General features: G+C 30.4%; 2 protein-coding genes across 2 annotated transcripts; both read right to left on the bottom strand.

The window, feature by feature from the left end:
• Positions 1-93: 93 nt before the first annotated feature.
• LOC107440045 (delta-latroinsectotoxin-Lt1a-like) lies at positions 94-22,938 on the bottom strand. Its single transcript, XM_087149761.1, has 2 exons — positions 17,621-22,938; positions 94-3,270 (listed from the first exon to the last, which is right to left on the bottom strand). Exon 1 carries the CDS (start codon positions 22,806-22,808, stop codon positions 19,755-19,757), a length of 3,054 nt encoding a protein of 1,017 aa, XP_087005887.1. The 5' UTR covers positions 22,809-22,938; the 3' UTR covers positions 94-3,270; positions 17,621-19,754.
• On the bottom strand, positions 5,291-8,344 carry LOC107440043 (delta-latroinsectotoxin-Lt1a-like). Its single transcript, XM_087149389.1, has one exon. The coding sequence runs from the start codon at positions 8,342-8,344 to the stop codon at positions 5,291-5,293; it is 3,054 nt and encodes a 1,017-aa protein (XP_087005515.1).
• Positions 22,939-24,051: the final 1,113 nt, after the last annotated feature.

Raw genomic sequence — 24,051 nt, 5'->3', positions numbered from 1 at the left:
AAATATTAGTATTCTTAAAGTATCTAAGAAGGATTGCAAAATTATTATTAATTTATACAGTAAACACTATCTCATGTAGGGACCAAAAACGTGTTAATCTGACAATCTTTTTAAAACAAGCGATACAATTAATTTTTATTTAATTTTACCATGCTGCAATATTAAAAGGTATTAAATTTGATCTAGTAAAGTTAGAAATATTATTTTCAAGAGAAATTAAAATAATTAAAAATGTTCAAAACATGCATAATTCTAATAATTCAAAGTTTTAACAAATTCTTGTCTTCAAAAAGAAAATACAATATTCTGTGTCATTCTGCATTCTGTTATATTTACCATACAATATGCTTGATTATACATACTGTTATAATATACATATATGATTCTGTGAGATTATGAATCCAATTTCATTACACATTCTGTTATATTATACATACATGATTCTGTGAGATTATACATCCAGTTCCATTATACACTCTGCTCTTTATACATTCTGTTGCATAATTCATTCTGTTACACATACATTATTTTTTTAAATAATAAATTATGCATGTTTCATAATAGAATGATAACTGAAGAACTTAGTGGAATAACATAGTTAAGTAACATTTGAGAAACTCGTTGTCCAATTGAATAAAAATTTGAAAAAGCTGTTTACAAAACTCATTTTCATTGATGAAAAAATTTTATGTTTAATAACTGCAACTGTTTTTCTCTAAGAAGTTAAGTATAACACAATTTCACTTTTTCTCACTCTAAGATTTCAGTATTTCTTTGTTTTACATGAATATTTTGTATTTAATTTCAAGGTCGAACTTTATAAATCCCTTTGAACATCCCTTAGACATATAATTGCATGACGGTGGGTATCATGCTTAAGCATTGGCTTTGATCTTCTTATTTTAGAAATCTTGTATGTCCAGAAGAATTTTTTCTTTCGATCAAATCTTTCGAATAGAGAAAATAATATAGGAAAACTTTATTTTTTAACATTCATTTTTTAAAAATATTTTACAAAATCACAACTAACTATATGCTAAATATCTGTCTTTTTTTAAAAAAAATCACAGCATACTGTAAATCATGATTGGATTTCAGAAATAATCAAAATATAAATTAACCAACTTTAATCATTGAATCAATGAAACTTTCTGGCATCAACAGAAATATATAAAAAAATATTTTTTTTCTATTGAATTCTGACACTTGTTTGCTCTTATGAAATCAGAAAGCATCGAAGATTTGGAGACGGACTTTAAGGTGATCCATGCCATGTTGTATCAGTGATCTCTTTTAATATCAAAATGTATGGAAGATTTTAAGATAGTCTTTAAGGTGATCAATTCTATGGTATATCACTGATCTTCTCTTTTGATATCAGAATGTAGGGAAGATTTCAATATAGTCTTTCAGGTGATCAATGCCATGTTGTATCACTGATCTTCTCTTTTGATATCAGAATGTATAAAAGATTTCAAGATATTGTTTAAGGTCATCAAGGTCATTCGTCATCTGTTCTTGCAAGATGAAAACATATGAAATATGTCGAGATGGTCTTTAAGGTCATCCATGCCATTTTGTATCATTGCTCTGCTGACACAACATTGTGAATATTTCAAGATTGTCTTTAAAGCAATTCTAGATCACACATCTGCTCTTTTATGAACAGAAAATATGAAAGATTTCGAGATGATCTTTCAACAAAGCTGCAACTCCTGTCCAATGAGCTGTTAAAATTTAACAAGAAATCTGATTGATAGGTACAGAAAAGAATGGTTTGCTTTCCCTCCTCTTCTGTACAGTCTTAAAAATAGAACATGAGTGAGCTAGATTGCTTTTATTATTATTATTTTTAAGGTCTTTCTGTCATATTAAAAATTCAATCATTAATTTGTTCATAGGGTTTTACATTTAGAATCTTTAAAAAGGTATAAGTACGGCAATTCTATTTTAATCATCAAATACATAGTTTGTATATTTTGATAAATAGAATAGAGTCTTATTATCAACTAGTAGAAAAAAACTACTTATGTTTATAGTTTTTTCATACAGTATAACATTAAAACACATTATTTTATTAGAATATTCCAGTTAAATTTATTTCCTAATTCTTCACTGCGTATCATATTTTAATAGAAAAAGTATAATAGTAAACAGGATAAATAGTATATAATAGTGAACAAGATTATAACAGTATACATAAATATATGCCAACTTAGATCCAGAAAAAAAATGTGTCCATTAATCTTTTAAAGTATGATAAAATAATTTTAAATAAGTCATCTTTAAATAAGTCAAAAGATTAAGAACTCAGAAGATTAAGAATATACGCAAGATTAAGAAAGTATTTATACAAATACTTTCGTTTGACATTCTTTCAACAATAAATAGGAAAAAATGAAAAAATTATCATGAATTTATCTTCCAGTTTTTGTATTCTTATATCATTTCATAAACATATTCAAGAGTAAAAAACCATGTACATGAAAAATACATTAATTTTATACATGAAAACAATTAATGTCAATTATTCACAATAGAACTTATTTTCAGGTTTCCAACTTATATCATACAAGTAAGTTTCAGCATAATATTATTTTATGAACAAATTTTCTTTAAGAAATCAGCACTCACTATTAATGTTTGCATACCTTTCCATCATCACAATGTATAAAGTCCGAAATATGCATTATGGAATTTCATGATTAACATGCCACTGTAATTTTTTAAGAACGGCTTTTCTACAGGCATGAATTGTTTTCGTTATAAATTTGATATAAATTTTTTTCAAGGGGTCACTTCCTGTTTATCCACCTGAAATCAGGTCTCAATTTTCCCTTCATAATGAAGTTCAGATACTAACAATCGTAAATTTTTTATATTTTTTAATTTTTACTCATGCTCAGTACTAAGTATTGCTATTTAAAAATTCTTTGTTCAACACGTTAATACTGATACTTATTTTTTTTCTCTTTTTGCTTAAAACTCCAAATTTAAACGAAAACGAAAACAACACCTAGTAAATGATGTTACCTAGTAAGTCTGATGTTTCTTTTACATCAATCAACCTAAATTTTTATATTAATTTTACTTAAATTAATTTCATAATGGCTTTCTTTTACTGGAATATTTCTTAAAGACTCTATCATGTGTTACTGTTTCACTTCACCAATTTATTTTCCTAAAATCTTTAAGTGAGGAAATTACTTAAAATGTTGTTTTTTAATATTACGTATGAAGAGATTCCCTGGCAGGAAGAACTTCATTTGCCTGTGAAGAACTTCATTTGCTTCAAAAGAATTTGCAGGGGGGGAATTGACTTATTTCTAGCTTTTCAGTTAGAACTATTATTGATTTTTGAAACAAGAATTTCATGGCATTATTTCTTTAGAACAAATTATGTGGAAGAAAAGATTTTGCCAAATGCTCGAAGGAAGGGGTCAGTGGCAGGAAGTGACCCCTGTAAAGCTAGTAGTTAGAAAAACTTCATTTTCTTCAAAAGTATTTGCATTGATTATTTCGAGCTTTTCAGTTCAAACTATCACCGATGTTTTGAAACAAAAATTAATTTTTCATTGCATCTTTAAAATAAATTCTTTTGAATAAAACGATTTCCTCAAACGCTCGAATGTTTCAATTTTTTCATGCACTGTTTTGTTTTAAAAAAAACTTCAGGTTATCTAATATCTGTTTATGATATAAATTCAACATTAAATTCCAATAAAATACGTTTCTGATTTTTAAAATTCTCATGCAAAACTGAAACGAAAATGAGTACGGACATTTTGATAACCTTAAATTCAGTTTCTTTCAAATACTGGGTGACTAATAAATTATTTTAGATAACTTTAAATTCAACAACGATTTGCTTTTGAAGCCTATGAATTAGAGTATTTTCAAACTTCTACTGAACATACTCTTTAACTGTATTATTTTCAGTTAATCAGAGAATGTTTCTTCGCTTTTAAGATCAAATCAGGTATTTACAATTAATCTTTTTTCTATTAAAAACATTCTCTTTTGAAAATTTTCAGATTAATAAATATTTTTTCATAGTTTTAAGCATCCCCACTGTTTTTTGTTTTTCTTTTCAACTTATAATATCTTTATTTGTCTAGAAAATTATTTAAAAACAGATCAGATGTCTGTAACTTATATTTTCTTAATAAAGAATCATTCGTTTGGAAGGCCTGTAGTGCTTAATAATTCTTTAATCGTATTAACAACTGACCATGACACTCGTAAAAAGTTTAATCATAATTATAAAAGCTTCGAATTATTATGGCTTCGAACTTAGTGAAAAAGCTTTTCCTGTTTAGAAAATCATCCACATAGAGTTTTAAAAAACCAAAAAGAAAACGAAAAGATAAAAAAAAATATGTAATTTTTTACCATGCGTTAAAGGAAAGAAAATAAAACATTTTATTTTTAAAATTAAGTTAATCAGTTTAGAAAACAAAAGATAAAAGAGAAAATGAAAAATAAAAAAAATTTCGCTGTAGCGAAATGTATAAATGATCCATGATATTTTGGCTTTTTCGTAATTTTATAAAGTAATACTTGCCCAATTCAATAGCTTCTAAATATTTTAAAAATAATTTATGAATATATTTTCATGAAATATACATTGACGCGAATCAATCACGTCTTACTTTTATTCTGAGTAAGGAATTCCTTACTTTGAACCTAACCGTACTACTCTAAATTTTTTACTCATCTTTGAGAAAAATGTAACAAATTAAAAAGAAAGTTCATAAAAGGCCTGAGAAAATTTTATTCACACTCCGTTATTATTCGCAATTAAAAGGATTCTATAAAATTTAAGCGTTAGTTTCTGTAAAAATTTAATATTCTGCATTGATTTAAACATCATTTTTAAAACAAGTATTGGGTAAATTTCTCTTTTTATTTTTAAGTCTACTCCAAAATGGAGATTGAATAAATAATTCAAATAAAACAATCGTAGTATATCGATATTTAAATCATTTGGGTATTTTCTTAAATTTGTTCTTACTCAAGCTTTTAGAAATCTTGATTCAAAGCAAACAGTACAAAATTAAAAGATTCATATTTCTAATAATTATTGTGTTTATCTTGTTTTTATAGGATAATAAAAACTACACATATTGCCAAATTTTATTATAATTACGAAGAGTATCAAACGATGGCAATAACGAATTAAAGAGAGCGCAATGTTTCAAAGAAAAATTATAAAGAGTTAATTTTTTGTTTGTCGGCTGTTTTCATTACTAGCTAGTTTTAGTTGCTCTGCCTTAAAAAACGGAAATATTTAAAAGAGATTTCGATAGCAGGCCTGAGCGACTAAGTTTTCTAAGTTACTCGGAATAGCTTTCTTAGTAATTCCGACAGATTTCTTTTCAACCATTGCGGAAATAAAGTTTTCAACTTCTTGTGGTTCCAAAGTGGAATACTGGTTTAAATAGATGCATACTTCTTTTCCAAGTTTAGAATCATTTCCGCTCCTAATAGCCTTGTATATCTTCGAATAAATGTCAAACAGATCTCCATCATTTCCTGTCATTTCCATGATCTTTTGCAAGTTATCCGTGATGTTTAAAGCTCGAGCTCGCGCATCCAACATAGATTCAGAACCAATCACTGCAGAATTGTATTTTTCGTTCGTCACTTTCCGTACGAAGAGATCCAGTAAAAGCAAAGCACCATTCACATCTACTTGTGTGAGAGGTTTAGTATTTTTGAATTCCAAATTCTCTTTTGGTTTATTCGAAATTAACAAAGGTCTTAAATTATTGTTTTCAAACATGCCAGTAAGAGTGAATCCCCGAGCAGAGTTTTTAGAATTCGATTCAATCGAGCGGCGGAAATTGCCACAACGATTCTTCTTCTTTAATAGATTTAACATCTCTCCTTTTGCTAATTGACACGCCTTACTATCATTTTCTTTAGCAGACTTTCCATTTTTCAATTTTTGATTCTTTTCAAATGTCAGCAAATCATCAATAACTTCTTTTCTATTGTGCATAACTGCGAGATCAAGAGGTGTATTTTGTTTCTTCGTCTTTTCATAAACTTTTGCTCCTTTTTCCAGAAGAATTTTAACAATATCTTTCAAACCTGCCGCTGCAGCTAAGTGCAAAGGAGTTTGATTATCAACATCTTTAGCATCTACATTGATTTTTGAAATCACTCTTTCATGCCAATGAAACAGGTATTTTACCCAAGCAGTTTGCTTGAAAAATACGGCATAATGCAAAGGAGTCCAATGTTTCTCGCCTGCTGCATCATTAAGCTTAGATGCTTTGTCATCCGCCATCATAGAAGATATTAATTGCTCATTCTTATTTCCTTTCATAGCATCGTAATGAACAGCTAACATTTGCTGGTTATCTTTTGCATAAATATCAAATCTGTCACCTTCAATAGTTAAATCAATTACCTCTTCCCATCTATCGAGAATGGTTGCATAATGCACGACTGCTAATCCATTGTTATCCTTTACATTCAAATCTGTTTTCCGACTTTTGATTAATGTAGTGAAAAGATGTTTATTGTAATTTTCGTCAGTTACAGCATAGTGCAAAGGAGTGAGACCGGCTACATCTTTTAAATTCGGGTTAATGTTTGATTTATCCAACAGGGCTTCTACAATTTCTTCGGCATGGTAACGCACAGCCAAATGCAGTGGAGTCACTTTATATTCCTGTCCTTGTAAGTTAACGTTTGCTCCGCGATTAATTAGCCATCGTGCAAAAGCGGTCCTTTTATTTTCAGCAGCCAAGTGAAGAGGGGTGAAGCCGAGTCTATCTGGTTTATTAATGAGAGAACGGTCTTTTTCTAATATCTTACCTAACATAACAGATCGTCCAGCAATAGCTGCCGCATGAATAACGGTTCGTTTACCCTCAAAAACTGTCTTAACATTCGCTCCCAATCTAATGAGTCTATCCATGCTACTTGAAACCTGCGACTCGCTGAGGGAGTTTTTAAAAGCTAAATTATACAAATCCCTGTGGACGTCTCTAAATTTTACTTCCGAGCCAGGGAGGATGTATGCCAATTCTGCATCACCATTGCCAAATTTACGGAAGACTAATCTATTCATATTACTCGATTTTCGGAATACAATATCTGGATTGGCTATATCCACTATTTCCTGTGGTGAAGTCCAATCGCTAACTTTAGAATACTTACCATCTTTTTCGAACTGCACCGCGTAACTCACCTTTGTGCCTTTCTTCCAGTCCAAGAAGTTAGTACTACTGCGTTGATTCCCAGTTCTGGAGTTGAAATCAATATCCATGTTTTTATCTGGAGTGGCTTCGAGTACGTGTAATGAAAGTGCTGCAATCTTTTGCTTTAATTGATTAAGTTGGGTGATGTATGTTCCAATATTGTCGAACAATTCTTCGCCAAGATCTTGCTTGCTTTTGCTTTTTTTTGCGTCGTTTAACATCTGAGTTACTTGATCGATTATACCTTGCTTTTTTGAGGAACCATTAACTATCAGTTTGAAATAGTTGAAATCAAAAATTAGACGATTGAAATAGTCGTTGAACTTTTTCAAGTCACCCTTTTGGTATACATATTCCGACATGTAACGTAGTTGCTGAATTAGAGTAATAATGGTCGATGCGTATGTTGTCACTCCAATGTTGAGTCCGGGAAGGGCAATGTTTGATTTAATGGTATTCTTCTTGTTAATCACTGCAAAAATGGCCTTATACAGACTACCTTGAAGTCCGATGTAATTGTAAAGAGATGAATCTGAATTTTTTGCCACTTCCTGCTGGATGATATAAACATAACGCTCAGGAGTCGCTAATCTTTTGTTCTCTTCCCCAAATGAAATGGATTCAATCGCAGTTTTTATTTCGGAAACTGGATTACTGGCATCTAGATCCCCGATTTTATTCAATACCCTCTGAAAGCTATCGCCCATTTCCTTTCTTACATCTTCTATTTTGTCGAGAGTTTGGCCTACTTTTTCACTTACTTCTTTCAAAATTTCAGTTTGTTCTGCAATTTTTCTATCTGTTTCCTCTTGTCTAGCTTTCATTTTTTCGTCTAACTCTTTAAAAGGGAGATCAGCACATTCTCTTTCAATGTTCTCGTCCGCTGTTAAAGCCTTGGCAATCAGTACATTAACTAATAGCGCGGAGGAGACCACGATTAGCAGTGGCATGCTAAACAAGGCAAACACTCCTAATGCAACGCCTGCTATAGCAACTGTCGCGTCCAGATAATTCTGACCTTTTTCAATTTTTTTGCAATTCGCTCCTTGCTGTTCTAGGCTCATCTCCCTCGTCATACGCATCAACGCTTTACCCGTTTTCGAATAATTTTCATCAGAACCCAAAACCATGGTTGATGATTAGGAAAATCTGTATCCTTACTTAAGTGTTTTGATACCAATAGATACTTACCTTATGCAGGAAAGAAATAGAGGATTTATGAGTAACTGAATGAGTCTTGTTTTAGTCCATATATTTATACTTAACTTCTCTAATATTTAATTTCCTAAGGAAACACCTGTGATTTGATTTGTTTTACATGTGAATTGGAATCATAAGAATAAAGCTTAACACAACAGCTGGTCTTGACGGTTAGTTTTAAAATGATAGACAACAGATCTATGATTTTATTTTATCTTTCTGGTGATTGTATATTCCATTCATCTTCATTTTACACAGTGTACTAACATGTTTTATTAAACTTGCCAATCTTTTCTTCCTCGTCGCGGAAACGTTATTTTAAAAGAAATAATTTCAAATAGACTAAATAAAAAAGAAATAATTATATTTTTGACAGAAGAAAGGAAGTAGGGTACTTGACTTGTCAAAATGTTAAAGAAATACTTAATAGTTATAAAAATTTATTAGAAACTTCGTTTTTTGTGTCAGATTAGACCAAAATAAAATTATTTTCTCCATTTTAGTTGTTTTTTCTTTTTTTTGAAAAATGTAATTTTTAAAATGTTATTCCTCTTATTTATTTTTTCAGGTTCATAATGCCTGCTAGCTTGTTTCAGAAAGTAAGCAAAATTTCAGTTAGCGATAAATTTTGTTTGTACCCTATAGAAAACAATTTTAATTTAACTTATAATTCAAAATAAGTCACTAATTAGGTTTTAAAAATTCCTAGTTGTCTGATTGTGGTAGAAATAGAAATATGGTTTGACGATGTCAATTCATTTTTGGGGATAATATGTATACAACTTATCGTTCTGTTCTGCATAGAGCATCAATTTAATTTTAAATATTCCAATAGTCAGAAAATGCTAGAAATAAGGACTGATATAAATTCATTTCTAGTGGATAATAGGCATACAATTTATCATTCTACAAAGAGAACCTATTCAGTTTTAAATATTCCAATAGTCAGAAAATGCCAGAAATACGGATTGATATAAATTCATTTTTGGGAATAATATGTATGCAACTTATCATTCTGCGAAGAGAACCAATTCAGTTTTAAATATTCCAATAGTCAGAAAATGCCAGAAATACGGATTGATATAAATTCCTTTTTGGGGATAATATGTATGCAACTTATCATTCTGCGAAGAGAGCCAATTCAGTTTTAAATATTCCAATAGTCGAAAATGCTGAAATATGGATTAACGATATAAACTGATTTTGGGGGATAATATGTATACAACTTATCATTAATAATATATCTACAACTTATCTTCACACTAAATTTAATGAGACCAATTCCAAGATGATCAAAATAGTTTAGAAGTTATAAGTATTTTATGTATAAAAAGTAGAAATTTGTACTTGAACCTATTTACGTTTTTTGATATTGCTAACTAAAACAGTAACATATTGTTTTCTTTGCATTCGTGTATTATACACGAGTCAATAGAAGAAATTTAAAAGTTGAAATTTTTTTTATATATAAACAATGCTTTTTTTTAAAGCACGTACTGAGGTATACACTTTATACTGCAATGTAGAAACTATCTGAACATGTAATATAAATATTCCGATGCAATTGTTCATGCAGTTACATGAGACCAATCACAAAACAATTAGGCTAATAGTTTAGTACTTTTGTACCTTCTCTTATGTACATACCTTACATTGCTACACATATAAGTGAGGTACTGTATCCTATGTATTTCTTATGGTTTAATGAAATGAGACAAAAACGCGAATCGAAAGGTCTGCATTTCTAAAGTTGAAATGATAAAAGGAGAGTTTTCAAGTATCACTTATATAATTGAATTTTTTCGAAAGAAGCATCTCCTGTTTTTTCTACAATTATAGGACTATTAAATCAGAGCGAAGAAAATGTATATCCTTAACGTTACTGAAGAACAAATTTCTGAGAGAAAAGAAATTGTGAAATCAGTGATCGAGAAGTACAATATATGTTTAAAAGTTACCCAGAACAGCATGTAATATGGAAAAGAGACTATTAAACCTTTTTTAATAACGACGGGTAAAATTTTCAAAGCATTGTTAGAAATTAATTTACAGAACAAAAATTTTAACACAAACGTTTTAAAACTTTTTATTTCAACTTTTTTCAGTACTAAAACTAATTTAATGTGACACATGTTACCTTGCTTTAAAATCTTAATGGAAAAAAGTATGAGAAATCTATATTTTAAATATAAAAAGGTAAATGAAGTATGGTATGTTGTTACTTCTTTCTAATGAAATTTGTCGATAGAAAGTCCTCGGTCTTTCCATCTGCGTTATTATTCTTTTTTATAATTTTTTGTGTTTTGTTTCAAAAAGTATATTAATTTTTAAATATTTTTATATAGGAAACCTTTTAGATCTTTTCTTCTTTTTTGTATGACAAATATTCTTAAAAGAACGCACTGATTTAACGAAGGAAAAATTGTTTGAACACTATTATTGAAATCAAGAGTTTTTTTAATAAGTATTTGAAAAACATTTTATGCTAATGCTGCATTTATTAATTTATTTCATATTTATTACATTATTTACATTTATTAAATTAAAAACTTTAATCAACCGGTAACGTGGCATTATAAAAAAAAAAAATAGTGCGTGGAGTCCCTCTGCGCGGAAGAAGTTAAACTTCGTAACCTGCGACGTTAATTGTAGAAGAATCAGCAGCCGTAGAAGGATCACTAGTTCTATTCAACGACTCTTTTTCCTGCTCCTCTCGCTTCCGTGCTCTGTAATCACGGTGATATTGTGCATTTTTCCCTCGTGGACCTCTTAAACCAGTGGAAGTGCTTGTGGTTGCCTCATCGTCTCGCCCTGGAAAATGTATTTGTATTAATAATGTATGTGAATGCGTCATAATGTAATTTCAAAAGAGGAACAATCAATTGATATTCACAAGAGACGTAACCTTAAATCCGTCGCATTGTCCGTGGGATTGTTTTCACTCATTTTTTACAATTGTTATCCACTAAATTTGAAAAAAAAAAATACTACCCTATTAAATTATATGTGTATCAAATCAAACTAAAAAATTTTTTATAGAAAAACAATACTTTCATGACTTGCGTGGCAGCCGATTACATCCACTCAATTTAACCTTTTTTCTTTCATACACTTAGAGATGTTTACTTTCTTTCTGTGTAATGAGACTGTGCAAATAATTATCGACTATGTTAACCTTCATCTAACAAAAGCTACGTAAAGAAATAATTAAGTCAACAAGTCTTATATACTAGTGATTAAGTACTTAATATTTTGTAGTTGTAGTTATGACACATTTCTCCTCCTTCAGAATTGCATTTGCGATAGAGTTCGCTGAACGAATACCACTACCTGATTACTGCTGTTTATTTATTTATTTTTTGGTGCATAATATTTATTATTTATTTTTTGTAATTGGCCGGGAGAATTGTGCTTACATCACCAGATTTGTCAGCGGTATTTAGTAAGGAAGTCAACTATTCAATGTGGACCATCCATCGAAGTTGGCGCGTTCATATCACGTCCAGAGATCACCTATGTAATATCGACTACATTAATCATCATCTGTCCATAGGTATCTCTAGAGCCTGACTAAGGCAGGGGCTTACGGGACAGTTGCCCCGCCCCTTCACAGCTGGATGACAAAATTAACAATCAGAAAACTGCATTTGGCATGATGGACATAGAATTGTCAGAAAATTAATAAAATCGACAGAGCGATATTTCGTCTGACCATTGGAGGTGAGGAGGGGGACTTTATAGCTATTCAATTCTAGACAATTTTCTTGTTATCTATAATGAGGTGAAAAATTTAAATACCTCCGTAAAGTTTGGTTCTTTGTTACTGAAGTGGAGGGGGGGGGGGCAAAGAAGCTTTTGCCCCGGGCCCCAATTAAGCTAAGTCGGGGTTTGGGTATCTTAAGATAGAATCGAGTTAACATATCATAGTCAATTGGTATTTAATATTTGCAGTGGAAGTTGCGTCACAGGACCACGAATCGTCATTACAGCTTCTATTACGACACTAGCTATATTACCAAACAATGTGCATTTAGCCAAAAATTACATACTAATGAGCAGGAAATATGACGCCAGATTCTGGTTAACAGAGGCCATCAACTACCAATAATTCTCCCCAAACACGACAATTTCGCTTAAATAATCACAATATTATCCATAATATTATCTCGAATATTATACTCAACGATAATTACTGAATACGTTATTATTGTGAGTGTTAAGCTTAATTTGGGTAACAAAAATGTTGACAAATATGCATAAAAAAAAAATAATAAGCTAAATTGAAAAATATCGCGATATATTTTTCAATTTAAGTATTTTCAGACAGTCCATCACGATATTAAAATTAGACAATTTTCGGTTACTAAGAATGATTTATATTGGCGACAAAAACAGTCTCCAACACATGGTCCCTATCACCAAAAAGTACCGAATAGTTTTAAAAATACTTAGCTATCAAATTTTTCGTTAAAAATAAGTTAGCCATGGTGGCTTATAGGATAGAGCGTTTGCCTTCCTATGACGTGAACCAGGTTCAAACCCAAGAGATGGCTGCTCGATACAAAATTAACACCGACTACAGTGCTGACGTAAAAATATCCTCAGTGGTTGACGGATCATAAGATAGTGTCCCCTTGCCATTAGGCTAACCGTGGCAGGTTTTCCTCACCATGGAACGCAAATGCATGTTAGATCCATCAAAAATCCCTCTACGAAGCAAACTCCCCGCCTTACTTGATGCAGAAGTTCCCTTGTTTTCTGGATTGGGTTCAAAATTACAAGGGAACTGAAAAATAAAACTTGCTTGCTGGTTGTATTTTAAAGGTGCGTCAGCAACATCTATTTATATCCTCCAGTACTCAAACAAAAAAAAATTCTTAACAAATTTTTACTTCTCAGTAATGATTCAACAGTAAATATATATTAATTTGTGAAAAAGGATTCTGAAAATATATATGAAAACTAATTTGCGCAACAAGATTCTAAAAATATATATGAATGTTAATTTGTGCAAAAGGATTCTGATAATATATATGAATACTAATTTGTGAAAAAGGATTCTGAAAATGTATATGAATATTAATTTGCCAAAAAGGATTCTGAAAATGTATCTATATGATATTAATTTGTGAAAAAGGATTCTGAAAATAGATTTAAAGGTAGCCTGTATTACCAGATTTTAGTTTGGTTTTATTGTAACCTGTATTTACAGAGCAACTGTAATGGATTGAATCATTTAGCATTCATATCACTTCTTCTTCTCGATCTAAATGTTATTTTTCTTGAGTGAACTGTAAATCTAATGATTCATATTTACAAGCAACAATAGTTTTCTGCTCAAAAATTTTATTGGACTATTTAGTATCAGCAATTTACAACACTTAATTATGAAATCAAGTCAATAATTTGCAATACAGACACAACATTAATTAATTTTAAATAAAATCAGTTAGAGAATGAAAATATTTTTCCAATTTTAAGGCAGGCAATAAAACTAAATTTTGAAATATTAGTATTCCTATAATATCTATAAAGAATTACAAAATTATTATTGATTCATACAGTAAAAACTATCTGATTTGAGGACCAAAACCGTGTATAATCACATATTACAATCCTTTTTTTAAATCAGAAAATCTTTTTAAAACAAACGATACAATTAATTTTTATTTAATTTTACCATGCTGGAATATTAAAAGATAATAAATTTGGTCAAGTAGATTTAAAAATATTATTTCTGAGGGAAATTAAAATAATTAAAAATGTTCCAAGCACGTATAATACCAATAATTAAAAGGTTTAACAAATTCTTCAAAAGGAAAATTCATTATTCTGCATCATTGTGCATTCTGTTATATTTACTATACAATATGTTTGATTATACATACTGTTATATTATACATATATGATTCTGTGAGATTATATATCCAGTTCCATTATACTTTCTGTTATATTATACATACATGATTCTGAGAGATTATACATCCAGTTTCATTATACACTCTGCTATATTATGCATTCTGTTATACATGCATCATTTTGTTAAATAATAAATTATACATGTTTCATAATAAAATGATAACTGAAGAACTTAGTGGAATAACATGTTAAGTAACATTTGAGGAACTCGTCGTCCAATTGAATAAAAAGTTAAAAACGCTGTTTTTAAAACTCATTTTCCTTGATGAAAAAAGTTTATGTTCAATAACTATAGCTGTTGTTCTCGAAGAAGTTGAGTATAACACAATTTCACATTTTCTCACTCTAATATTTCAGTATTTCTTCGTTTTTACGTGAATATTTTGTATTTAATTTCAAGATCGAACTTTATAAATCCCTTTGAACAAACAAATAAATTTATAGAGACTTATAATTGCATGATAGTAGGTATCATGTTTAAACACAGGTTTTCGTATTCTTATTTTTGAAATCTTGTAAGTTCAGAAGAATTTTTTCTTTCCCACCAAATCTTTCGAATAAAGAAAATTTTACAGGAAAACTTTATTTTTTAACATTCATTTTTTAAAAATATTTTACAAAATCACAACTAACTATATGCTGAATAGCTGTCTTTTTTTTAAAAAAAAATCACAGCATACTGGAAATTATGATTGGATTTCAGAAATAATCAAAATATAAATTAACTAACTTTAAGCATTGAATCAATGAAACTTTCTGTCATCAACAGAAATATATAAATAAAAAAAATTTCATTCTATTGAATTCAATTCTACCACTTATTTGCTCTTATGAAATCAGAAAGCATCGGAGATTTGAAGACGGATTTTAAGGTGATCAATTCCATGGTGTATCACTGATCTTCTCTTTTGATATCAGAATGTAGGGAAGATTTCAATATAGTCTTTCAGGTGATCAATGCCACGTTGTATCACTGATCTTCTCTTTTGATATCGGAATGTATGGAAGCTTTCAAGATAGTCTTTAAGGTGATCAATGCCATGTTGTATCACGGATCTTCTCTTTTAATATCAAAATGTATGGAAGATTTTAAGATAGTCTTTAAGGTGATCAATTCCATGATGTATCACTGATCTTCTCTTTAGATATCAGAATGTATGGAAGATTTCAATATAGTCTTTCAGGTGATCAATGTCATGTTGTATCACGGATCTTCTCTTTCAATATCAAAATGTATGGAAGTTTTCAAGATAGTCTTTAAAGTGATCAATGCCATGTTGTATCACGGATCTTCTCTTTTAATATCAAAATGTATGGAAGATTTTAAGATAGTCTTTCAGGTGATCAATACCATGTTGTATCACTGATCTTCTCTTTTGATATCAGAATGTATGAAAGATTTCAAGATATTGTTTAAGATCATCAAGGTCATTAGTCATCTGTTCTTTGCAAGATGAAAACATATGAAATATGTCGAAATGGTCTTTAAGGTCATCCATGCTATTTTGTATCATTGCTCTGCTCTCGCAACATTGTGAATATTGCAAGATTGTCTTTAAGGCAATTCTAGATCACACATCTGCTCTTTTATGAACAGAAAATATGATGGACTTCGAGATGATCTATCAAGAAAGGTGCAACTCCTGTCCAATGAGCTGTTAAAATTTAACAAGAAATCTGCTTGATAGGTACTGAAAAGAGTGGTTTACTTTCCCTCCTTTTGTACAGTCTTGAAAATAGAACATGAGTGAGCTCGATTGCTTTTATTATTATTATTTTTAAAGTCATTATGTTATATCGAAAATTCAATCATTCATTTGTTTATAAGGTTTTCCATTTAGAATCTTTAAAAAGGTATAAGTACGGAAAATCTATTTTAATCATCAAATACATAGTTTGTATATTTTGATGAATGGAATAGAGTCTTATTGCCTACTAGTAGAAAAGAACTAGTTATGTTTATAGTTCTTCTATGTAGTATAACATTTAAACTCATTATTTTATTAGAATATTCCAATTAGATTTATTTCTTTATTCCTCACTGCGTATTTTAATATAATAAATATAATAGTAACCAGAATAAGCAGTACATAATAGTAAACAAGAATATAGCAGTATACATAAATATATGCTAACTAACTTAGATCCGGAAAAAAATATTACCATTAATCTCTTAAAGTATGAGAAAATAATTTTAAAGTCAAAAGATTAAGAAATCAGAAGATTGAGAATATACATAAGATTAAGAAAGTATTTATACAAATGCTTTCACTTGACATTTTTTCAACATTAAACTGGAGCAAACGAAAAAATTATCATGAATTTATCTTCCGAGTTTTTATACTTTTATATAATTTCATAAACATATTCAAGAGTAAAAAAACCATGTACATGAAAAATACATTAATTTTATACATGAAAGCAATTAAAGCCAATTATTCATAATAGAACTTATTTTCAGGTTTCCAACTTATATCATACAAGTAAGTTTCAGCATAATATTATTTTATGAACAAATTTTCTTTAAGAAATAAGCACTAACTATTAATGTTTGTATACTTTTCTATCATCACAATGTATAAAGTCTGAAATATGCATTATGGAATTTCATGACTAACACGGCACTGTAATTTTTTAGGTACTGCTTTTCCATAGCAATTTCCATTATACAAATATGCATTATATTCCGAAATATGCATTATACAAATATGAATTATATTCCGAAATATGCATTATTCTACAGGCATGAATTGTTTTCTTTATAAATTTGATGCAAATTCTTTTGAAGAGGTCACTTCTTGTCTTCAACCCGAAATCAGGTTTCAATTTTCACTTCATAATGAAGTACAGATACTAACAATCATAAATTTTTTATATTTTTACTCATGCTCAATACTAAGTATTGTTATGATTCTTAAAAACTCTTTGTTCAACTCGTTAATACTGATACTTGTTTTTTTCTTCTCTTTTTGCTTAAAACTCCAAATTTGAACGAAAACGAAAACAACACCTAGTAAATGATAACGCCTAGTAAGTGATGTTTCTTTTACATCAATCAACCTAAATTTTTGTATTAATGTTACTGAAATTAATTTAATGAGAGCTTTTGCTTGAATATTTCTTAAACTCTTTATCAGGTGTAACTGTGATACTTCAATATTTTTTTCTTCCTAAGATCATTAAGTTAGGAAATTACTTAAAATGTTGTTTTTTAATAATGCCTATAAAGAGATTCCCTGGCAGGAAGTGACCCCTGAAAAGCTAATATTTAGAAAAACTTCATTTGCTTCAAAAGAATTTGCAGAGGGGAAAATTGACTTACTTCCAGCTTTTCAGTTAGAACTATTACTGATTTTTTAAACAAAAATTATTTTTCAATGGCATTATTTCTTTAAAACAAATTATGTAGAAGAAAAGATTTCGCCAAATGCTCGAATGTTTTCAATTTTTCCATGCACTGTTTTGTTTTTAAAAAAATTCAGGTTATCTTATATCTGTTTAGGATATAAATTCAACATTAAATTCCAATAAAATATGTTTCTGATTTTTAAAATGATCATGAAAAACTGAAACGAAAATGAGTACGGACATTTTGATAACCTTAAATTCCGTTTCTTTCAAATACTGGCTGACTAAACAATTATTTTAGATAACTTTACAAGTCCCGCAGTGGACTGATCGTTAAGACACGGTTCCCAGCAGATCACCGAAGTCAAGCATCACTGGCTACTGTCAGTGTGCGGGTGGGTGATCACTTGGATCAGTCTGCGTAGGGACCGAGGGTGTGCGGTATTTTTCCTCGTTAAACTGTGCTACCGTAAAGTGCTCGACTTCGCGCGCAGGTCGTCGGGCTACCGAAGCGGGGGTGCCATCCCTTCCGCAGAGGATCAAAATTGTGATGGCATGTCTTCGGATCATCCTCCGGGATGTTTCCCAGACCGTCGCCAATAGCCCATTGTGCAGCTCTAGTGCGACGTAAAGTAACAACAACAGCAACAGATAACTTTACATTCAACAACGATTTGCTTTTGAAGCCTATGAATTAGAGTATTTTCAAACTTCTGCTGAACATACTCTTTAACTGTACTATTTTCAGTTAATCAGAGAATATTTCTTCGCTTTTAAAATCAAATCATGCATTTGCAATTAATCTTTTTTCTATTAAAAACAGTCTCTTTTGAAAATTTCGCAGATTAATTAATATTTTTTTTTATAGTATTAAACATCCCGACTGTTTTTTTTTCCAACTTATAATGTCCTCCTTTGTCTAGAAAATGTTTCAAAAACAGATCAGATGTCTGTAACTTATATTTTCTTAATAAAGAATCATTTGTTTGGAAGGCCAGTAATTCTAAATAATTTTTTAATCCCATTAACAACTGACAATGACCCGCGAAAAGGTTACTCATAACTATAAGCGCTTCGAATTATTACAGCTACGAATTTTGAGAAAAAAGTTTTACTGTTTTGAAAATCATCCACATAGATCACGTTTTAAGAAACTAAGGAGAAAAATTATTTAAAAAAAGATACCATGTGTTAAAGGAAAGAAAATATAATACTTATTTTATAAAATTAAGTTAATCGATTTAAAAAACGAAAAATGAAACTAAATTTTGTTGTAGCCAAACGTATAAATTATGCATAATATTTCGGCTTTTTTGTAATTATGTATATGAAGTAATACATTTAAAAGTGCCCAATTCAATAGTTTTGAAATATTTTAAAAATAATTTATGAATATATTTTTACAGAATATACATTGAAGCGAATCAATCACATCTTACTTTTATTCTGAGTAAAGAATTCCTTACTTTGAACCGTACTACTTTAAATTTTGTACTCATCGTAGTGAAAAAATGTAACAAATTAAAAATAAAGTCTATAAAAGGCTTAAAAATTTTATTTACACTCCCTTATTATTCGCAATTAAAAGGATGCTGTAAAACTTAAGCGTTAATTTGTGTAAAAATTTAATGTTCCGCATTAAGTTTGATTCGAACAAAATTTTAAAAAAAGAATTGTGTAAATTTTCCTTCTTGTTCTTAAGTCTACTACAAAATGGTGATTGAATAAATATTTCAAATGAAAACAATAATAGTGTATCGATATGTAAATCATCTGGCTATTTTCTTATTTTAGCTTTCGCTAAAGATTTTAAAAGTCTTGATTCAAGCAAACAGTACAAAATTGAAAGATTCATATTTCTAATAATCCTTCTCTTTATCGTGTTTTTATACGAGTATGATAATAAAATATACATATTGCCAAATTTTGTTACAATTAAGAAGAGTCTAAACCGATAACGAATTAAAGAGAGCGCAATGTTTCAAATCAAATTTATATTGTGTTAATTTTCTGTTGGCGGCTATTTACTAAACTATCCAGTTTTAATTGCTCTGCCTTAAATTGCGAAAATATTTAAAAGTGATTTCGATAGCAGGCCTGAGCGACTAAGTTTTCCAAGTTACCTTGAATTGCTTTCTTAGTAATTCCGACTGATTTATTTTCAACCATTGCAGAAATAAAGTTTTCAACTTTATGTGGTTCCAAAGTGGAATACTCTTTTAAATAAGTGCATACTTCTTTTACAAGTTTGTAATCATTTCCGCTCATAATAGCCTTGTATATCTTTGAATGAATGTCAAAAAGATCCCCATCATTTCCTGCCATTTCCACAATTTTTTGCAAATTCTCCGTGATATTTAAAGCTCGAGCTCGTGCATCTAACAAAGATTCAGAACCAATCACTGCAGAATTGTATTTTTCGTTCGTCACTTTCCGTACGAAAAGATCCAGTAAAAGCAAGGCACCATTTACATCTACTTGTGTCAGAGGTTTAATATTTTTGAATTCCAAATTCTCTCTTGATTTATTCGAAGTTAACAAAGGTCTTAAATTATTGTTTTCAAACATGCCAGTAAGAGTGAATCCCCAAGCAGAGGTTTTAGAATTCGATTCAACCGAGCGGCGGAAATTGCCACAGCGATTCTTCTTCTTTAGTAGATTTAACATCTCCCCCTTTGCTAGTTGACACGCCTTAGTATCATTTTCTTTAGCAGACTTTCCATTTTTTAACTTTTGATTTTTTTCAAATGTCAGCAAATCATCAATAACTTCTTTTCTATTATGCATGACTGCGAGATCAAGAGGTGTATTTTGTTTCTTCGTCTTTTCATAAACTTTTGCTCCATTATCCAGAAGAGTTTTAACAATATCTTTCAATCCAGCCCCGGCAGCTAAATGCAAAGGAGTCTGATTATCAACATCTTTAGCATCTACATTGACCTTTGATACCACTCTTTCATGCTGCCGAAACAGATACTCCACCCAATCAGTATGCTTAAAATATACGGCGTAATGCAAAGGAGTCCAATGTTTCTCGCCTGCTGCATCATTAAGCTTAGATGCTTTTTCATCCCCCATCATGGCAGATATTAATATGTCAACCTTATTTCCTTTCATTGCATCATAATGAACAGCTAACATTTGTTGGTTATCCTTTGCATAATAATCACATCTTTCTGCTGTAAAAATTAAATCTGTGACCTCTTCCCATCTATTGAGTATGGTTGCATAATGCAGGACTGGTAATCCATTGTTATCCTTTACATTAAAATCAGTTTTCCGACTTAATTTTAATGAAGTGAAAATCTCTTTATTCAAATTTTCATCAGTTACAGCATAGTGCAAAGGAGTAAGACCAGCTACATCTTTTAAATTCGGGTTAATATTTGATTTATCCAACAGGGCTTCTACAATTTCTTCGGCATGGTAACGCACAGCCAAATGCAGTGGAGTCACTTTATATTCCTGTCCTTGTAAGTTAACGTTTGCTCCACGATTAATTAGCCATCGTGCAAAAGCGGTCCTTTTATTTTCAGCAGCTAGGTGAAGAGGGGTGAAGCCTAATTTATCTGGTTTATTAATGAGAGAACGGTCTTTCTCTAATATCTTACCTAACATAACAGATCGTCCAGCAATAGCTGCCGCATGAATAACGGTTCGTTTACCCTCAAACACTGCCTTAACATTCGCTCCCAATCTAATGAGTCTATCCATGTTACTTGAAACCTGCGACTCGCTGAGGGAGTTTTTAAAAGCTAAATTATACAAATCCCTGTGGACGTCTCTAAAACTTACTTCTGAGCCAGGGAGGATGTATGCCAATTCTGCATCACCATTACCAAATTTTCGGAAGACTAATCTATTCATATTGCTCGATTTCCGGAATACAATATCAGGATTGGCGATATCCACTATTTCCTGTGGTGAAGTCCAGTCACTAACTTTAGAATACTTACCATCTTTTTCGAACTGCACTGCGTAACTCACCTGGGTGCCTTTTTTCCAGTCCAAGAAATTACTACTACTGCGTTGATTCCCAGTTCTGGAGTTGAAATCAATATCCATGTTTTTATCTGGAGTGGTTTCGAGTACATCTAATGAAAGTGCTGCAATCTTTTGCTTTAATTGATTAAGTTGGGTGATGTATGTTCCAATATTTTCAAACAATTCTTCGCCAAGATCTTGCTTGCTTTTGCTTTTTTTTGCTTCGTTCAACATCTGGGTAACTTGGTCGATTATACCTTGCTTTTTAGAGGAACCATTAACTATTAGTTTGAAATAGTTGAAATCAAAAATAAGACGATTGAAATAGTTGTTGAACTTTTTCAAGTCACCCTTTTGGTAAACATATTCAGACATGTAACGTAGCTGCTGAATTAGAGTAATGACGGTCGATGCGTAGGTTGTAACACCAATGTTGAGTCCCGGAAGGGCAATGTTCGATTTAATGGTATTCTTCTTGTTAATCACTGCAAAAATGGCCTTATACAGACTACCTTGAAGTCCAATGTAATTGTAAAGAGATGAATCCGAATTTTTTGCCACTTCTTGCTGAATGATATAAACATAACGCTCAGGAGTCGCTAATCTTTTGTTCTCTTCCCCAAATGAAATGGATTCGATCGCAGTTTTTATTTCGGAGACTGGATTACTGGCATCTACATCCCCTATTTTATTTAATACCCTCTGGAAGCTATCGCCCATTTCCTTTCTAACATCTTCGATTTTATCTAGAGTTTGGCCTACTTTTTCACTTACTTCTTTCAAAATTTCAGTTTGTTCTGCAATTTTTCTATCTTGTTCTTCTTGTCTAGCTTTCATTTTTTCGTCCAACTCTTTAAAAGGGAGATCAGCACATTCTCTCTCAATGTTCTCGTCTGCTGTTAAAGCCTTGGCAATCAATACATTAACTAAAAGCGAGGAGGAGACCACGATTAGCAATGGCATGGTAAACAAGGCAGCCACTCCTAATGCAACGCCTGCTATAGCAACTGTCGCGTCCAGATAATTCTGACCTTTTTCAATTTTTTTGCAATTCGCTCCTTGCTCTTCTAGGGTCATCTCCCTCGTCAAACGCATCAACGCTTTACCCGTCTCTGAATAATTTTCATCAGAACCCAAAACCATGGTTGATAATTATGAAAAACTGTATCCTTACTTGACTGTTTAGATACTAATAGATACTTACCTTATGCAGGAAAGAAATAGAGGATTTATAAGTAACTGACTGAATCTTATTTTAGTCCATATACTTATACTTAACTATTCTATTATTTGATTTCCTAAAGAAACACCTGTGGTTTGATATGCTTTACATATGAATTGTAATCATAGGAATAAAGCTTAACGCAGCATCTGGTCTTGACACCTAATTTTAAAATGACAGAAAACAGATTCATGATTTTAATTTATCCTTCTGGTGATTCTGTATTCCATTCATCTTCATTTTGTACGGCATATTAACAAATTTCATTAAACTAGCCAATCTTTTCTTCCTCTTTGTGGAAATGTTATTTTTAAAAAAATTCAGAAAAGAAGAATAGAATTTCAAATAGACTAAATAAAGAAGAAATAATTATATTTTTGACAGAAAAAAAAAGTAGGGTGCTTGACTTGCGAAAGTGTGAAAAAAGTTCTTATTAGTTATAAAATTATATTAGACACTTCATTGTTTGTTTTAGATCAGACCAAAATAAAATTATTTTCTCCATTTTAGTTTTTTTTTTTTTTTTTAATTTTTTTTGTCTGAAATAAATATTTTATAAAATTTTACTACTTCTTTCACTTATTTTTTCATGTTCATAATGTCTGCTAGATTATGTCAGAAAGTAGGCAAAATTTCAATTGGCGATAAATTTTGTTTTTACTCTTTAGAATTTGAATTTAACTTATACTTCAGCAAAAGTCACTTATTCGGTTTTAAACATTCCAAGTAATGGATAGATAAGGATCTCTTTTTAAGGTAATATGGATAAAACTTATTCTACAATTCCATTCCATTTCAGTTTTAAATATTAAAATAGACGGTAAATGCTAGAAATATAGATTGGCATTATGAATTCATTGTTGGGGATAATTTATCATTCGGCAAAAGGGCATTAATTCAGTTTTAAATATTCCAATAGTCGGAAAAAACTGGAAATATGGATCGATGATATAAATTCATTTTTGGGAATAATATGTATACAACTTATTATTCTACAAAGAAGCACCTTTTCGGTTTTAAATAATTCATTGACGATATAAATTCCTTTTGGGGATACTATGTATATAATTTAACAGGCTGCAAAGAGGGAGACAATTCAATTTTAAATATTCCTATGGACGGAAAATAATTGCAGCTTGTTTTGTCTTCTAGCACAAAATTCCA

The sequence above is a fragment of the Parasteatoda tepidariorum genome, chromosome 8, assembly GCF_982258835.1.
Source record: "Parasteatoda tepidariorum strain Cologne lab strain chromosome 8, Ptep-v5.0, whole genome shotgun sequence".
NCBI classification, from domain to species: domain Eukaryota; kingdom Metazoa; phylum Arthropoda; class Arachnida; order Araneae; family Theridiidae; genus Parasteatoda; species Parasteatoda tepidariorum.
Note: the sequence above shows the minus strand (reverse complement) of the source record. Positions and strands in the feature narration are given on the sequence as shown.